The following is a 19,016-nucleotide window of genomic DNA, read 5'->3' as shown; positions in this document are numbered from 1 at the left end:
TTTTATGTACTAAATTAAATGCACTCCCCCAAGGTGGTGGGGGCTGTACGCGGGTGTTTACCGGGCGTGTGTGGCGCTCGCACCCACCACCGAGACACCCGCGAAAGGCAGAGGAAACTCTGGGCCCGGGGCCGTCTGTATCGACGTCGGCCGATTATTAGTATTCACATCGCACACACGCTACAAACTCGAGGACCGCGCCCGGTCCCCGTGGCCTCAGCTTCTTCTTCCCGTTTATTATGTTTACCCATATTGCACCACACCATCACCGCAGCGGCAGCGATCGTCATCGCCCCATCATCATCATCATCATCGAAGGTGCTGTTGTTTGGGAATGTGAGGTGGAAGCGATTTCTTCTGATCACCCGGAAACGGATGTTGTCACTCTCCGCGGCGCTCTCTTTCGTACTCCTTCCGTGGCCCGGTGGCGTGCAGCGATTTCATTCATCATCATCGCAGCCGCAGCAGGTTCGTTGCACTTCGGCGTCTCGACGTCGTCGGAACACGCCGAGGCCCCGGACGCGAGGGGGACTTCCGGTTGTGTGGTGGGGGCGAGCATTCCTTCACCATTTTGAACGATTTTTCTTTTATTATTTTGTTGCACCGGGCAACCACCGGAGTGGTGTTCCGGTCGCGTCGGGTTGAGTCATATGCGCTGCACTTCTTTCTCTTCCCCTGTCGATACACACCTGCGGGCGGGGACGCCTCAAACAGCAGGAGAAAGAGAAGAGCAGCGCGCTCGCGATAATGCCATACTCTCGCGGCCCTAATCCTTTACACAGCACGGTTCCGCTTCGGTGATCCCTCCCGCTCGTGCGATCGTTTATCTCGATCCCGCCAGCGGCGCAGGGAATTAAGTGCAGAATCGTGATTTACCAATCATAACGCCCGAGCGTGCGCGCCGCTCCGCCACGCCAGATGCACCGAATCCCTGTGGGAGATATGCGCGCACTCGTCCCTGGCGTGCAAATTGCGGTCGGTGGCTTGAGTCGTGCGCCATGAGCAAATATTGTTCCTTCCTCAGGTTTAACGCGCTGCTACTTTTGGGCTCGCGTCTTGCGGTGGGACACTGGGCTCCAGCCACGTTTAAGATTTCGTTTTCGTTTCGTTCTGCTGAAAGATCGGAGGGAGAGGCCGCCACCGGCCGCGGGGTTTGCAAATTGCTTCAATTTCGTGGCGCGTGGCGCAGTGGCCGGTGGTGGTGGTTTGGTCACGTGCCCCACAGCCCGTGATCGTGGTGCTGCGGTGGTGGGTCGGGCGGGGTGGTGTGGTTTACGCGCTTCGGTTTTTGTAATTTCTCAATTGAATGTGGCGGGGCGGCGCGTAAATGGCCTGATTAGCGGCGGCGCGCTCGCTGCTTGCTGGCTGGGCTTTTTGCTGCTCTGTTTAACATTGGGCTTTTTGTGTTTTGCAAGTGGAGGGATGGATTGAAGTAGAGACGCGCAGACAAAAGGGGGTCATTGAGGGAAGAGCTTCTGGAATGTCACTGAGCCACGTTTTTTGAGGGCCGATAACTGTTATTGTTGAACGCAATAATTAACTCACGTCGGGGCGTATTTATTGCAGCGTTAAATTGCTTCTAAATTCCCTGGGTACAAACCCCATTCTCTAGCCTTTTTATTTTTAATTTCCCGTCCCGAAACGTTCCAATATGCATATCGATCATCGATCACTGATGATCGAAATCTTGTTCATAACGCTTCTTTTGTATTTATAAATCTCCAAGACGTGTTCTTATGTTTTTATGTTTATGTTCCTTGTCCAAATCCCGAATTGTCAGAGCTCTAAGCGATATCGCCAGCACTAACGATCACGCCTCGACTGTTCTGAATTTCAACACGTCCATTAATCAGTGGAAAAATGCTTCTCATATTTTAGTTCTCTGTTTTTATTGGCATCAATTTTACTCTATTTCTGGAACTTTAATTGTCCTTCCTTCAATTCGTTTTTAACGATACTTCTCTGTGACGCTCTGAGAAAAGGTCCTTGTGACTGTGTGTTTTGATAACATGAAAGGACATTGGCGGATGCAGAGCTCCGTTGGTATGCGTTGGGCCGCTCTGCGAAATGCAGACAGGACCAAATAATTGTCACGGCACCAGACGCACGACGCACGACCATCTGTTGCTCTCTGCTTCCGCTTTCTTTTCGTCCTGCTGATCCTTGCCGCTTCTTGATTCAGCACCACAATTTGCGTTGAACGATCGATCGATCGGACGCGCGGGGCACGTGTTCATTCGTTCGCCAACAAGAGCTCGTGGTCGTCCGGAAAAGAAAGAACGCAAAATGGATGATCTTTCACGCACGCACGCACGCACGCTGATCAGCTATAATTAGACACCGGGGGGGGGCCGGTAGATCGGTAGAAAAAAACGGCGAAAACAAACAGACGTGTTCGAGCCGGAGCCGGGAGCAAGGGCTTCCGAGGAAGGCGGTGGCGGCGCGGTCTCAGTGCGCACCATATGTCACGCGCGCCGCACTTCTTTGCGCAGCTCTCGTTCGTCTCGAATTTCGCCTCCAGACAGAGCCAGCCAGCAGCGGCAGCAGCAGCTTGTGTTGCGGTTTATTTCCGCTTCGCTCCGCTTTGTGGTCCTTCTTGGGCCAAACACAGGACCTCGGCCCCGGGACCATCCGGTGCATCGAGACGTCGAGAGAGTGAGTGAGACAGTGTGCTGTTGCTGGGGTGGAATGCTGCCGGAGGACTAAATCTGGACGGAACAAGTTCGATCAAGTCCCTCTATGCTGAAAGGCGGCGCGCTGCGTCGGTAACCCGCCAGGTGAAACCGGGGCGAGGTGAAAAGAACTGCTGGCCGCGCGCGCCAGGTGTTGTTGCTCCTGCTTCTCGAAGGGTAGACGGAGGATCACCGATATATTGGAAGGAGGCAGGTTTTAATAATCGACCAACCGTGTCCCTCTCCGGGGCTGTGATGGTGCGCGCGTGCGCCGGATGCGGATCCTGTGGAATGCGATCGAAAGGAAGCAGAGAGAACAACGGACGGGGACACACAGCACCGGGTTTCGAGCGGAAGCTCATTCACAACTCACCTCACGGAGCCGACGAACCCCCCCGGGATCGGGGTCTCTGCGTAATCGAGAGTCTTACGGCGTTTTGTGCGTGGCTCGATTCGAAGAATATTGTACCAACCCCCCCGTCCGTCCGTCCGTCCGTCCGTTCGGACTCGTTAGGATCGCACTTCCGACCGATCCCGCGGCCAGCGAGCTTTTGTCGGCTGTGCTCTTCCGTCCATCCGTTCTTCAGGCGGTTCCAGGCCAGTGGATGCCCCACAGACTTATGATTCGTTATTAATGATTGTTTTACAGCCCACAGGGCGTATGAGCTGCTGCTCCCTCCCCCCATGGCAGAGACCCCTTCCTTGGTCTTGGGGTAATTAAAAGTGGAGTGGTTCTTCTAGCGCGCACACAGCCCCCGATCCCTGGCGGCCATCGAATGCTAGCGGCATATTAATTATTTTTAATTACTTATTATATGATCGCCCCGACCGGGCGGGGGGATTGTTGCTCGTCGATCATATAGAGACCCAGCGAGATAGAGAGAGAGCGAGAGATCGGGGCGACAGTTTTGCCCAAAAGCAGAGACTCCAACGACACTTCCGGTCTTCCCAGTCGCGGTTCCCAGATCATCGGGTCAGAAGAGCGGTTGCCATTCGCGTCTTTTCGGGTCGAATCTTTCTCACAGCGCGAGCGCGCGCGCGTCCGCAAAACAAATTCCATTCGCAACAGCAGCAAGCAACAACGGTGACGGCGGCCGCGGAACCAGAAGGAAGACCCCGGGGACGCGGCTCCTCTCCGGTGTGTGGGAATTCTGGTGGGAGAATTATGTTTTGGCAACGCTTTCGGGGCTCCTCTCCGGGGACTGCTTTGGAGCAAATTGTGTGAGACAATTCCTTCTCGCGGCCAGCCCCCGACCCGACCGGTGGTGGTGGACCGTGACAAATGGAGATCACCGCCGCCGTGTTGTTGTTGTTGCGGGGGGAGGGAGCTCCCTCTCAGCTCGGGAGCTGTTCCCGAAAGAGTGTGTGGCAAAAGAAGAACCTCTCCAACGCCAGGGTGTAACGGTACGACGCGCTCGGTCTGTGTGCCTCTTTGTGGGGTGGATTAAAAACAATTATTTCACCACTCACCGCGCGCGGGGGAGGTAGGAGAGGGGGTGGTGGGCGGTGGAGGGTTTTAGCAGCATAACCACCGCGCGCCTCGCGCTTACCCCGAGGGAGAGAGAGAGGCACAGGCAATTAGTTCCGTTCGGGTTGAAATCATCATCAACCACCGTTGGGCGGTCGGGCGGTCGGGCGGTCGATCGTGTGCGTGTTGTTGTGTGTTTCGGCGCGGGGGTGTTTATTGCCGCGGCCCCGTGGCAAAGCAACGGGGTCCTTCTTCTCGCTCCCGCTCCCGGTTTCGGCTGCTAAACACACCGCGGCCTTCTGTTCGCGTGGCTCCTTGGAATCCATCAAGGATCAAGAGGAGGAGGAGGAGAGTGGCCACCGGTACTTGCTGCCGTTCCAGCCGCCCATTACGGCGGGGAACGGCGGTCGGCACATCAACCTTCTGCTGGGGGGTGGTGTGAACAGCACTGATTTCCCCCCGTAACTTTATTGCAATTATTTGGTAATATATACGTATTACGCGTGCGCCACACAACCCGCGCCACGAGGCTTTTCCCCTGAGTGGGCGCGTTTCGAAAGAACTCATTATAGAGCTAGAGCGCCCAATTGATTCCTCCCCACACGGGATGGGTGAGGCGCTGATAAAATCGAGCCGAGTGGGGCCCCGTGTGTCGTACCGGCGCACGTAATTACTCTCCACAATTCTGAGTGGAGCTGCTCTGGCAGTGGAGCAGTGAATTTTGAAAGCAACACGGGCCAATGATCATGATGATGAGGATCTCATATGCGCTGCTTACTGGATGGATAGACGGGCGGGACTCAAACTGTCCCGTGGTTCGGGATTCGAGGTTGGCAAACTTTTGGGTGCTGTCGATCACCGAAGGCGGGCTCCCCTCGGAAGTGTTGCTATAATGTTGTCTAACGACGGAATAATGAGGGCCACAAGGATGAGATAGAGCGGGGACGGTTAATCACCCTTGATGTTTATTGATTTTACTAATAACCCGTGGCTAATCTATGGTGATACGCACATTGATCTCTCCTGTACCTTCAGAATAGGATCGGTGGGGATTCTCCACCTCAGAGGATCATTACTCAAATGCTGCTGTGTAAACCCATAAATCACTCCAGCTCTCGGAACCCATCGGTTGAGGGATTACACCACAGAGGCCGCCGCGGTCGTCGTGTTTTGGGATACGCTTAACTCGATTAAAAAGCATTTGGCCATCCACAAGCCGTGATTCGGTACCATTTGTTCACTGCCTTCTCACTGCTTCACAGGCGCTTGAGGTCCCGCGAAAGCCGCTGGTCAGCTTTTCGCGTATTAACGTTTGTGTGAAAACTGTGCTCTCTCCCACGGGGCGGAAAGTTCTTTGAAAAAAGTATTTCCCTTAAAAATTTACAACACGTGGTGATCAACATCAGCAACAACAACGTGATGATCATGAGACATTTTCCCAGCCATCATCCCCGGACTCTCTGTGTTCCGGCGGCCCCGAGCAATAAAAAAGCCATAAATCGGAAGTGAAAAATAGAGGATTGGGCGGGGGGCGGTTCAAGTCGCGGGAACAAATCCCCTTTCGGTTCGCATAAAATACGATCGCGGGTTTTGTGGGAAATTCGATTGAGAGTTCGGTTGCGCTCCCAATAACGATCAGTAGCCCGTGCTCTCTAAGGTCACAAGCTGATGAATTGTGCGCCGGAAGCGGCTCATTTAAGTAACAGGGGACCCCCGTTCTCGGTGGCTCGATGATCGATGTTTCTACAAGGGCACACGAGCACGGCCGGTAATGGAGAAATGCGCGTGCGCAATGTCAATTGATCGATCGATCACCATCTCGAATTTGCATCATGGCCGGAACTCTGATGAGTGGAGCTAACGGGTAAAGAACGGCTCTTTCATAAGAACACAATGTATTCTTTCTTGGGTGAGGAGGCACCTTAACACACCGATAGCCGACGAAAGCCCCGAGCTTAACTCTCGGATTTTTTTGGTTCGGTGGAAGATCGTGGCAAAGATCGGGAGTTCAAATCGGGTCACAGGGGGGGGGGTGTGTTAATGGAGAGCAAAACAAACAAACAGAGGCAAATGTGTTGTCGGAGTATCTCCCGAAAAAACGGTTCCAAAACTGCCAACCGATCGCGCGCGGAAGTGAAAACTGTCAAAGGAAGGAACCGAGACCCCGGAAACGACGGATCTGTCGCTTCTGCTCTCAGAGGCTCCGGAGGCTTTTAGGCCAACGTGGTTTTTTTTCCTGACCTACCCTCGCAGCGGGATGATCCTTGTTAAGTGGAATATGGAATGTGACACTCTCTTCGCCTGTCTTCTTCGACCTTTCTTAGCGAGGAGGGCCCAAACGGGGGACCGTTGAATGATTTACGACCGTGCTCTAATTCGAGAATGTGACCGCACGCCCTAAAACATCGTGTCCTCGCGTGCGCTCGCGCGCGATCCTGCCAGAGGTCGCCGCGGCCCGGAAACGGAACGTCCGAAACATTGTGCTGTTGAAATAGAACAGCTATTTTCACGGTGCGCCTGGTGGAAAATGGATTTTCCGAATCCTCCTCATTAAGACGCCCGGCAGAGCGCGTGTGCCCCGAGGTTCATTGAAGAATATCTGGTTCCTCCGAACCCGAGATTCATTGATAAACACACACAGGCCTAACCTCTACCTCCTTACCTGCCGCGCGATCTCCGTGCACGCTGCTGATGAGTCACGCCGTGGTCTGGTTTTGTTGAACCCTTCGGGCAAGCCACACTGGAGCTGGGCGCGTGATCGTTAACCACCCACCACCCACCGAGCCCGTGTTTGTTTCGCGAGAATTTATGCTAACCTAATTTTAGCACCACACGTCCGCCGTGTGTTGTGGTTTACGTTGGTTTAGTTGGTGCGGCGGAACCGGAAACACACGTCATCGCTCTGTGTGTGGGTTGTGTTTGCGCGGCGGGGTAATAGCGCAAAACGATCGTTAGATCGCGTCTGCGGAAGCGCCACCACCGCCGTCTCTGCCAGAGTTCGATCGCTCTAACCCCTCCCGCCACTCTCGTTCTCTTTCCCCAGCTCGGATTCTTCGTGTACCACTCGCTCACGCTGGGTCCGGCAGATCCGGCCGGCCCGGTTCCGATCGACTCGATGTTCATCTATCGGCCAGACAAACGGCAGGAGGTGTGGCGGTTTCTACTGTACATGGTGCTACACGCAGGGTAAGTGCGCTCCAGCCCGGATTGCCTGTCGGCACTCTGAACACTCCGTCCTAATGATCTCTCTCTCTCTCTCTTCCCGGTAGGTGGTTCCACTTAGGCTTTAATCTAATTATCCAGCTGCTGGTTGGGCTACCGCTGGAGATGGTGCACGGTTCCGCAAGGATAGGATGCGTGTACCTAGCGGGTGTCCTGGCCGGATCGTTAGGTAAGATTGTGTGCTCGGTAAGCCGGTCGATGGGCAACACTTTTCTTACGACCTGTTTCTCCCGTTCCTTTTCCAGGCACGAGTGTGTTCGATCCGGAAGTGTACCTCGTGGGAGCGAGCGGAGGCGTGTACGCGCTGCTGGCCGCCCATCTAGCCAATGTTATGCTAAACTACCGCAACATGCAGTACGGTGTCCTCCGGTTGCTGGCGATATTCCTATTCGGTAGGGTTCCGCGATCGCGATCCTCGTGATCCCCTTCCGGTGGTCAACCTTTCGCCGGTGACTAATGAATGTTATGTCTCCTTCCCATCAGCTTCCTGTGATGTGGGTTTCGCGATCTACTCCCGGTACGCGGTGGAACCGGCCAGCGGGGCGCCGACGGTATCGTACGTGGCGCACCTAACCGGGGCCCTGGCCGGGCTCACCATCGGGCTGTTGGTGCTGAAAAACTTTGAACAAAAGCTCCACGAGCAGCTGCTGTGGTGGGTGGCCCTCGGGGTGTACGCCGCCTGCACGATCTTCGCCATCGTGTTCAACCTGCTCAACACCGTCACCGTGCAGCGGCTCGAGGAGGAAAGCGAAGAGGTGTTCAAGCAGCATCTCTTCACCAACTTTGGCTTCTAAGCAGACAGCAGACCCTCCTTGGTTGGGTGGACTCCTCTCTCTCTCTCGCCCTGTCTCTCTCTCTAATTCGTCGTGTTGTGCGTTCTAAACGCAACCCCCTTCTATTGTGCTTGGTTGTGTTGGACCCTAAACGATCACAACGGTCCTAACTCTAGAGAGAGAGAGAGTGTAAGAGAGAGAGAGAGAGAGAGCGAGTGAAATTTCGGGCCAACCAAAAGCCCCCCCGGAAGAGAACGGAAAATCAAACCTCGATGAAACATGGAAATCAATTGTGATTGTATATAGACTTTATACATATTTTATAACGATACCTGTGCACGGTCCTGGGCGCTCCGCCGTGTGGTGTGTGCCCCCGCGCAGCAGCCTGCAAGCGACTCCTACTACCTACTAGCTGTTAGGACACAACTCTACCGCAAAACCCGCAACAGCGCCAGCGCGCCTTGTCGGAGCAACACGGGTCTCGACGACGACGACGACTCGAGGGCGAGGATCCTCTCGATCGTCCCGAATTCCAAAAACAACATACCCAGAATACCAAAGACTGCCGAGAGCGCCGAGAGACACACAGCCGGAGGGAGGCGCTCTGTCTCTGTCTCTCTCTCACAAAACCATCGTCAAACAAAACACCATCCAACATCTCTCGACGTTTCCGTCCGTTTGTTCGAGGATCCAGTGGGGGGGAGCAACACGCGGACTAACTGCCAATAAAATCAGGAAACGCTGTGCCTGGCTGGCTGGTGGTTCCTCTACAACACCTCACGGACAGCGGCCGACAGCGCGTAAAATTCAACGACGGCAAAGCGAACACTGGTTCGATCGAAGCTCGATCGAAGGCAGGAGGAGACAGGGCTAGTGATTGAAGCTGAAGTTGTGGAGGGCAAAACAATCGTGTGTACAGAGCGAGAAACCAAAAGAAAATTGTGTACAGACAGACTGCTGGTGCGAGAGAACGGATCGCGTTCTCCCGCCTCCGGGTTGCAAGGATAATTTATTTTCACTGCTGTTTTCGGTGCAATTTCCTGCTCTCGAGCACTGGAGAGGAGATAGAAGGAAAAGAACGGTTGACGTTGGTGTCGGTGGCACCAGCGCACGATCGAATAACGGACGACGAAGTATTGCAAGTGTATAAATATTTAAGATTACAATGTGAGGAAGGTAAGGTAATTATGATGACGGACGTGCGCGCGCGAGTGTTTCAATTTCACTCACATCCAGCGCGCGTGCGGCCAGAAAAGAAGGACTAAAGACTAAAGGCGCATCGAAGCGCGGAAAGGAGAAAAGTCGTACGATAGGCGGCAAAGTTAATAATGGATAATACGGAAATCACCGAGTCTAGTCAAATCTCTACGGAATTATTCTAATTATTATTATATTATATTATATTATGCTAATTATTATTGTATTATTATTCTAAAGAAAGCAAGAAATTAACTTAATCCGATTACTTTGCTAGTAAAACGAAACAGCGGAATTGTGAACTACTAATGGAAAATCAAATCACGAAATAATTAAATCGACAAACAATCATCGGAGATGGCACATCATTACAGGCGGTCCCCGTGGCAAAAACCCGGGGCCAGCATGCAAAGGAAGAGATAGGCAACATTTAGATAGGCAACAAACGAAACGAACGATTCGCAAACAAGCGAACCGAAAAACCAATAGGCAAAAACCGCGCACTACTACTGAATTTGACACCAAGGAAACCACAATATATACTACGACAGCGCCCAAAAAACGTACTCCAGTCAATACACTACCAAAACGAAAGAGTAAACTCAGCAAAACAGGAGGAGCTCCTTTCGGGGCCCCCTTCATGTGCGCCTCGAAAGGCACGACGAAGGAACGAGTAGAGGAAGGAAACTACAGCAACATTACGGCATTGGCAACAACCACGATCTCACTACCTACACCTCGTATAAAACTAACGCTCAGAAATGTGGAATCGCAATCGGAAACGATCACTGTGTGGGGGGGGCCGTTTCCATATGCATCTAGAATTTGTTTTCAAAGGAAACACCAAAGATATGAACTCTATGCGAGAGAGGGAAAGCAGCGCGCCAGGGGAAAGATTCGTTGTTCCAATCATAATTAGGTTTGATTCGTAAACGAAGTATCGAATCGTCCGTATTGCCGTCCTTTCTGCCGAAAGTGGCAGATACTAGAGCCACCAATACCACAACACACATACTCACCCATGCATCCCTCCAGTCTACAAATACCAAGAATGGCCTTGCCGCTGACAAAATTTTGTAGTGCTCTAAGCAGCAAGAAGCCTGAAACCCCGACGGCAGGCAATCAGGCTGATCGGAAGCAGCAGACAACCACAGCTACCACTCAAATGAAATCAGTCGATATAAGGACTACCGAATAATAGAATTCCGACAACCGAGCGTAATATAGAGTCGAGCGATCACACCCGACTGAGGCCAGCAATGTAATACTGAAGAGATAGTCACACGAAAGAAGGAATTCCGCAGCGTTATTGCGTGTTAATATGAACTATACCAATGGAAATGGCGTATATGGAAGACGTTTTTCAAGAAAATAATAATAAACAAAAAGAAATTGATTGCATAAAAACTACCTTGCCGGCTTCTGAATGTGACTTCTGAGTAAAAGGGACCAGAATTATGTTGGTCATTCGCTTCGACAGGCGGGATCCTCTTTGAAGAAATAGCATCCGTTTCGTTCCGGATCTTCGGTGCCGCACAGGGCTGTGGTATGCAACTTGTACGCTGCGTACTACAAGCAAGCGTGCAAGTTGTGGCAGCAAATCAACTGTCGATTCGAACTTCGGTGAAACGGAGTTTGCAAATCGTGATGGGATTTGGGGAACGAATCTCTCGCTTTTGCTGATTGATCATGGAAGGATGGTGCGGTGTATTAATTTCTTTCCAAAGGTTACGAAAAGCCATCCACGTACTTAATTTTCAAAACATAAGAGAATGTATTTATTTCAACTGATACTTAAATTAGATGTTCTACGGAACTATACTGGTGTTTAATTCTCATGGAGAGAAAATAAGAAAGATCTTCAAGATCAAATGCAATTTGATAGTCCAAGGAAACCGGAACTGATTTCAGTTACGAAAAAATAGAAACCACAATTCTAAGCTGTTCAAAAATTGTCAAACGAAATCGCCAAAATGCTTCTTGCCAACCCTCTACGTTATTATTGAAAGAAAATTAAATTAAACGTTTATAGTGCAATAAAAATAGAACGGCCGGCAAATGTGGCTTGAGGATGGACATTTTTTTCGTTCAAAAATGTATCCCAGCCTCTCGCAACAGAGCCTGATCAGAGAGCTAGAGGTTCTCCTCACCACTATCGTCCTCGTAGACGATCGGGGAAAGACTCGGGGAGCGCTCGGGGTAGAACGGAGCCGGTGGTTGCTGGTGGCCGTCTTTGGCACTGCTACAAACAAACGGCTCCTCTTCCAGCGGACGATAGGTGCAGGCCTCGGTTCCTCCACTGGAAGCCGGTACCGGTGGTGGTGCCTCGTTCGATTCGGGCTCCACCGCGTTGAACGTCTCGATAAACGGCTCCCCGTACATGGTGGCCAGCGAATTGAGGGTTTTGTTGTTGAGTGCGTTCTCGACCGCCCGCCCAATCTGCGAGTACAACTGTTGGCTGCTGATGAAGCGCACCGTCGGTGTCGGTGATTTGTCCCGCGCCAGAACCGTGGTGGCCCGGTTGTGCTTGTTCCGAAGGAGCACGCGTGGTTCCGGTCGGTTCACGTACACCATGCTCGATCGCCGTGGTGGCGGTGTCGGCGACACACTGTCAGCGTCGAGTGGATGAAAAAGGTGATCGCAATGACCACGGTTCGGTAGTGAGCGGCCACGGTACTGTCGATCGATGTAGAGCTGCTCCAACGGATTGAGCAGCATCGAGTAGTTCGGTATTCCGCCAACGGGGCGATCGCAGCAATATGGTGGTAGTTCGCGCAACTTCGAGGGTGTCAAAAAGGACGTTTCGGTCGATCTGGAGCACTGCGATGGATAGTGGTAGTCTGGGTTACGGTACGGGTAGTGCTTCCGGTCGCACGGTTCAGAAAATTCGGATGGCGTTTCTTCGATACACAGTTCCGGCGACTGGCGGTGGCGTTCTTTTTTCCGTTCTACGGTTTTTGCTTTCGTGTTGGGTGCGGACGGTTCACGATCCTCTGGCGCTACAGACTTTGATCGTTCGGAGGCACATTCTCCTTGTTGTTTCCGTCGGGGTCGCCGGTCAACGCCGGCATCGTTACTGTTCCGTCTTTCGACGTACCCTGATAGCTTGGTTTGTCGCATCGATTGCCGTCGGGACGTAGCTTCTTGGCATGCATCATCATCAACGCCGGCACCCAACGATGCCGGGGGACATTTCCGCGAACCTGTAGAAATGGTAGTAGATTGAATGCTAGTAGCACTAGTGGGTGCCGCTTTTGCTGCTACCTTGGGCTTACTATTCTTCGACGCTACTACCTTTGCCGGTGGTTTCTTCGAATCGGTGGCCGATGGCACCGATTTTGCCTTCCGCTTGGCACCGGTTTTCTGCGGTTGCTGGCGTACCCATTGCGTCCCCACATTCACCACCTTCGGTACATTCGCGTCGGGTCGGCACTGGACTCCTTTTTCGTCGACCTCCGGTCGCAACGGTTTGCGCCAGACGATCACCTTGCGCAAACCGGAAGATGCTTGGCGACTTCTCTGCTGCTCCATCCAGCGGATGTGTCGCTTCCGATGGATCACTAGTTTGCGCCGGTACACGCCCAGATGTTTCGCGATCAGTCGCGAGAGTGTCTGATCGAGATTCTTCGTAAGCTCTTTACTCGCTTTGCTCACGATCCGATCCTGCAGTGCCTCCATCATTTCCTCGCTAAGCGCATGGTTTTTCTCTTTGTTCCTCTTTTTCTTCTCCTTCTTTCGCACGGTGGATGGCGCGATGCCGTACTCCTGGGCTATGCCGTCGAGAAACACCGTGACCGGGTCACTGAGCGATGGCGGCGTGACGTTCTCATCGTTCACTGAGGGCCTCCTGGTCTGGAGACTATCGGCCAGTGTAAAGGCCATTTCCGAAAGTGCAGAGTGCTCCGTTTGGCAGGCGACTCCATCCCTCGATGAGGTCACAAGTGGTTGACTCGAGCCACAGCCAGTATCCTGGCACGGCGGATCATCCGTTTGGCAGCCAACTTCATCTCCCACTGGATCCTCGTCTCCCGGTGCTGCGGTGGTTTGCGTGGCCGCCGTGCACCGGATCTTCCGTACCACCGACACCTGACACTGGCGGTTGGCTGTCTGCGGAACAATCGTTTGAATGCCACGTGAAATACGCACCATGGAGGTGTAAAAGAACCCCGACGAGTGTGGCGTGCAGGACGGCACCGGTGACGACGCCACGCTTGAGGTTACATCCAGAAAACGACGCTTCTGGCCACTGCCCACATACGGGGTAGATGAATTTTCGGACAAAATTTCCAGGGCACGCTTTTTCGGTTTTGGCCGCGGCGTATTCCCGCCGGCGGTGAGTTCCAGAAGGCGTTGCGCCATTGTGAAGTCCACACACCACGCTTAGCGCACCGGCACGGGATTTGTTCCGAGAATCCGAGTTTCCGAGCCTCCACTTGTTGGAAGCACAAATCGTAAGTGGCAAATTTGTGCAAACTGCGGACCGTAGAATACGAAAGTGCAACGCGTTATCACACGAATACCACCACAGGCCGGAATTTCTTTGTTAACGGCAATTACCTACCGGCGTACGGAGCCTCTATCAGAAATCACGTCTTCCTTCGTTCAAGTTTCGCAACTGAATTCGTGTGTCCGGCGATGCCGATGATTGGGAATCAATTGCAACGTTGTCGTGCCTAATCGACAGTCGGTTTCAAAAATAGGTGACATCGAACCAATGGTAATGCATCGTATTATAGGTAATTCGTTGAATGATGGAAATTGATTTCGAAATCGATCATGTACTTAATTTAGTGCTTGTAATAAAAGTACTTTAAGCCCCATTAGAGACTGATTTGCCATCAAGGAGCTGGTGCCTACGATGCGTACTGCACTGTACTTCTGATAGGAAGTAGTGTAGGAATTCGGGCTCCGGTGGTTTGGTTTGGCCCTGCACGAAGTGTCCCATTTACCTATTTAAGTAGTGTGCGTTGAGCTTCATTTAAATACGCTGCCTTCTGTTTGATTGATCTTGCAGCTTGCAAAAGAATTCATTAAATAATTTTAGTTGATAGTTCCATTTTGTTTTTAAGGAAATATTTACCAAACCCTATACGTTGATTTTCCCTGGAGCCGGTTGGTGAGATAGTTGGAAGAGTTGGATCCATTTAGATCAGAGACTCACTTTCAAACTCCAACTAACTAATACGGAAAGTAGCAAAGATATTTGCGAAACTGTATCGACTGTTATAAACTGAATATCAAAATTGAACCTACAGTAAGATACAGTGGATACCGAAAAGAAGTTTAGTTCAAGAACACAACAGATTGCTTTAGTCAAAAAAATATGTATCAAAATCATTATAAGAAACGTGTAAATGATAGTTTTACTGTATTTAGGGACGATTTAGGGATCTCAATCTAATATTCAACGTCTCCAATGAGCGATTCAAAAAGCGACTCGTTTTTGCACATATTATTCAAATGTTCAGTAGCTAAACTTCTTTTCGCCAACCACTGTAGGACGAGTTGTAATCCTTTAATCCTTTTCATGTCCCGATAGTTCTCCGGAACAACCGCCGCCCCAACTACACAGTCAAGTAAAAAAGTATGTTACAGAGAGAACGTTCAAGGTATCCGTTACGAACGATTTGGAGATTTGAAAATAGATGCTATGCGCATTATCTACATTTAGGCGCGGTGCTTACGATACGACGCGCGAGGCAGCCATCGAAGGGTTTAAACTACTAAATCACGACTTTCGTTCGTTTCGCTCGAAAAACTCGCACATCGCGTGTTCTTTATAAAGATAAACGATTTTATTAGAATCTTGATAAATTCATACATTCATAATTCATTGCTATATCCTTCCGCGTACGCGAACCTGTACGCGCTCGCTCAATTTCTCTGCTCGCCCTGCTATGGAAGTGAAATAAAATTATATTTATATAGTTTCCCCAAATAACGGCGTTTGCTTTTCTCTCAAATCTGTGCTACTGACTATTTCGAGTATTACATGCATTGCTGCTTCCAGACCAGATCGGATCGGGCGTGAAAACATTAAAATAATAAATAAGTGACTATAATATTGCTTCACCCTATCTGGTTCAATTCGGGAAGTCGGGTTGTTTGGGGTGTCTACCTTCGTTTTTTTCAGATATTTGGAAGATGATCAGTAAGCAAGTGAAACAAACAGAACGAAACGGCCGGGGGCATCTCTTCTCCGGCCCGTCACTCCGTTTGGCCGCAACAGTCCAGTCGCAATAGTAAACGGGTAGGTGCACGCGATTGAAATGTGGTTTGCTTTTGGCATCAGTAAAGTCTTGCCGGCTGTGCGAATCGAAAAGGACCGCCTTTTTTACGGTCTAAGTCTAGGTTGGCAAACTCCTTCAGGCCCTATCGTTGTTTTACGATCCGTGCTGGACCTGCGTTGCGTTATCGATAGAAAAGTACACGTGGTACATTTATAAGACTTGTGTTTCTCGAACGAAACGGTACCGGAACCGGGCAATAGCGTGCCAACGGGGCAGACAAATCTAATCGCCGCCTTCGGTCGGCGCTGTCGCAATTTCCTCCTGCTGGGGCTTGTGGAGCTCCGTCAGGATTTCTGTGGAAAAAAAACGCCCAGAAAAACGATGTGAGAATGACCCCGCAGATAGGCGGACCGACCCAGACATACCTCCGACCGCTACGGTTCCGGTTGCATCCTTTTCAATGAAGTCCATGTTGATCAACGAGAGTGTCATCTTGCCGCTCAATATCACCTACGGCGGATACCGCAAATTGATGATCCTTCAGTCATCGCACACGCGCACAGCTAGGCAACTTACCGGAGCATCTTCCTCTTCGTCGGAGTTTTCCGGATCCAGCTTCTCCACTGCCGTCTCGGAGTCGGCCACCAGGATTTTCGAATCGTGCGGTAACCGTCCATCGAGCACGATCGATCGTGTTTCCTGTGCTTCGGTCACGCCGGCAGCAGCCTGCGAGAGAAAGGTGCATGGTGGAGTCGTCCTTACAGTGTCCCTTCCCGCCCCTTACCGGTTCCGGGTGTCCCATCGGGAGCAGTGGCGTCGTTGGTCGACTCAACCGTTTGCCATTCTCGCGCTGCGCCGTCACTTCCATGGCCATCACCTTAACCGTGCCCCGTTCGGTGCTACGATCGCGCTTCTTGGCCTGCTTCTCCGTAGTACCTTCGGCTTCCTTCGGTGTTTCCGCTTCCGCCTCGGACACCGTTGCGTCGATCGGCTTGATTGCGTGTCCATTGGCGGCCGCTGTCTCATCGCCGGCGGTGTCATCGGCGGTGCCAGCCGCAGCAGAAGCTTCGTCCACCGTCGAAGCCGACGGTTCCTTCGGCAAAGAGTCAGCCTCGTCCGACGTTGCGTTTGTTTCCTGATTGGCATGAAACCGGCATTACTATCACGCTTGGCGCATCGCGCAGAAACAATAGACCACAATAGGAAACACAATAGCCAAACACTCTTACGCGAAACATTAGCGAGGAAAGAGTAAAAACGGGAAAACAAACACAAGAAGTCGTAGGCATGTGTGTGTCTGTAAGTTGTTGAACAGTGTTTGAAAAGAAAAGAGCTGCAAACGAGGAATGGTTTATCCCCAATTTGCGTTGATTTAAGTTGATAGATTGAAGAAAGCTTGAAAAGAACTCAGAAAGACAGAAAAGAAGGAAGAAAAACACGCACAGAACGATGTTTGTTACAAGAGGAAGAAGGAAAACGATAAAACACTTGAGTAGTGGTAACAAAAAGACAAATCACTCTCTGATATTGAATGTTGAATTTTGTGTATATTTTGAGTGTGTTTCGTGTGTTTTGTGTGTTAAAACCAAAAATTGGGAAATTAAAACGCCTCCCCAAACAGCGAGCCTCCTGAGTCCTGAGGGCTTAAATTTGGATCGCCTTAGGTTCGACGGATCCGGTGGCCCCCAAGCACCCAGGAGGCTATACCGTTGGGGGCTTATCGGGACGGGACAGAGAGACGGTAAATAACGGGGGGGGGGGGGTCGTGTTGTTGCGGGGGATTCACTCGAACAACGCAAACAACATCAACTGCTTTTTTAGGGGGGTAAATGGGAAAAAACAAAACAAAACCTATTAATAATGGCGGCAAAAAGGGAAAACACAGAAACAGAGTAGAAGAAGTCGGACGGAAGTGTGCTCTAACCTTGCTTAAGTTGTTCATCGCTTGTTTCTTAATGTTATCTATCTTCAGCAACTGTTCGTCTGCCGCGGTAATTAGACCTTGAATAGCCGTGACGACTGTTAATAAAGAGTTGGCGAAGGGCAGACACAGATTTGGCGACCGAAACACACGGAGGCCATCCGAGCATTTGGGCACATTTAAAAAGGGAGTCGGAAAGTTGTGTCGTTCCGTGTGTTTGTTGTGGCATTTCGCATTGTGAGTGTTGGTTTCGTGAGTGGAAGGGAATCATTTTGGGGTTCGGGGGTTTCCAGGAGCGCGATCGTGAGGGAGAGAAATGAAAGACACAGTTCGATATCGATTAGTAAGGCGCAGCGCTGGGCGGAAGTTAGGCTCTGTCGGGCTCTGCCAGTGCGATGATGGGTTGGCATGATCACAGAGAAAAAAAATGAAAGAAATCGGCCCTCAAGCGTTTCAAACAGGAGCGGCGGTCAGGAGCGTACGCGAAAACGAAACACAACAGCAACAAAAAAAAACGGGCGGTCAAAAGGGGGGTTGGGTGTGACAAAGGAGCACGCACGAAAGTAGTGCAATAAAAGAACGCGGCCCCGACCCCCGAACGGAAAACAAACCCGGTCAAGGCGCCCCCGGGTTGATCCCGGCGAGGATCAAGCATCGATAACCGATCTGGATCGATAACCGTCAGCCCCGGAACGAACTAGAGGGCTGGAGAGCTAATCGGTGTGCCCCTGGGGACACACCGGAGTGAATCAACGTCAGGGTCACGTTCACCGGCAACCGGATCTAAATTGGACGATAGCGGGCCACTCGAAAGGCACCGACTAATCCTGGCAGAAGTACTCGCGTAACAGATGGACCGCGATTGGCGATAGCGGCGATAAGACGGCGAACCGGGGGATTTCTGTCCCAGTGCCGCCGCCGCCGTCACCGGTCGGTGCCAGTTTGTCCGCTTCGCCGTGGATCAGTGTTCAATCGTAAGACGACGCCGGAACAACACAACGTCGCTCCGATGGCAAAGTGGCGCGCCTCTGTACTCTGCCTGTTTCTAGTGGCTGCGTCGGGTGTGGTCGACTTCGGAAGTGCATTACCCGCCGATGGACATTACAAGGACCGAGGATACTTTTTGGTCTCAGCTCAGGGTGTGGCAAGCAAGCGTTTGGAAGCCATTGTGGACAGCACTGTAGGTGGCCAAACGGAAAAGAGATCGGAAGAGAGCACCACAAGTGAACCGGGAAGGGTTGAGGATGCCGACCCCGAAGAGGCAGAAACCGATGAGCCAGAGGTGACCGATGAACCGGAAGTGACTGAGGAACCCGGGGTTACGGGGGAACCGGAAGTAACCGAGGAGCCGGAGGTGACTGAGGAACCCGAGGTTACTGCAGATCCAGAGGTCACTGAGGAACCTGAGGTTACTGATGATCCCGAGGTCACTGAGGAACCAGAAGTGACTGAGGAACCCGAGGTTACTGCTGATCCTGAGGTCACAGAGACACCCGAGGTTACTGCAGATCCCGAGGTCACTGAGACACCCGA

At 51.7% G+C, this 19,016-nt stretch overlaps 3 protein-coding genes across 3 annotated transcripts in view; 2 read left to right on the top strand and 1 right to left on the bottom strand.

The window, feature by feature from the left end:
* Positions 1-8,156, top strand: part of LOC131214063 (protein rhomboid) — an 85,843-nt gene extending 77,687 nt beyond the window's left edge. The window contains exons 6-9 of the mRNA XM_058208421.1: positions 7,184-7,326; positions 7,410-7,531; positions 7,608-7,754; positions 7,846-8,156. Of these exons, the coding sequence (XP_058064404.1) occupies positions 7,184-7,326; positions 7,410-7,531; positions 7,608-7,754; positions 7,846-8,156 (723 nt within the window). The remainder of the gene's footprint in view (positions 1-7,183; positions 7,327-7,409; positions 7,532-7,607; positions 7,755-7,845) is intronic.
* Positions 8,157-15,117: 6,961 nt separating this feature from the next.
* The window catches only part of LOC131215649 (cell surface glycoprotein 1), a 16,764-nt gene continuing 12,865 nt past the window's right edge, over positions 15,118-19,016 (bottom strand). Inside the window, exons 8-11 of the mRNA XM_058210040.1 lie at positions 16,347-16,697; positions 16,139-16,288; positions 15,988-16,072; positions 15,118-15,915 (exon numbers count right to left, since the gene is read on the bottom strand). Coding sequence (XP_058066023.1) covers positions 15,845-15,915; positions 15,988-16,072; positions 16,139-16,288; positions 16,347-16,697 — 657 coding nt within the window. The 3' untranslated portion in view covers positions 15,118-15,844. The remainder of the gene's footprint in view (positions 15,916-15,987; positions 16,073-16,138; positions 16,289-16,346; positions 16,698-19,016) is intronic.
* Positions 18,409-19,016, top strand: part of LOC131213293 (110 kDa antigen-like) — a 1,360-nt gene continuing 752 nt past the window's right edge. Inside the window, exon 1 of the mRNA XM_058207313.1 lies at positions 18,409-19,016. Within this exon, the coding sequence (XP_058063296.1) occupies positions 18,493-19,016 (524 nt within the window). The 5' untranslated portion in view covers positions 18,409-18,492.

The sequence above is a fragment of the Anopheles bellator genome, chromosome 1, assembly GCF_943735745.2.
Source record: "Anopheles bellator chromosome 1, idAnoBellAS_SP24_06.2, whole genome shotgun sequence".
NCBI classification, from domain to species: Eukaryota; Metazoa; Arthropoda; class Insecta; order Diptera; family Culicidae; genus Anopheles; species Anopheles bellator.
The sequence above is the reverse complement of the archived record's forward strand: the minus strand, read 5'-3'. Positions and strand labels throughout refer to the sequence as shown.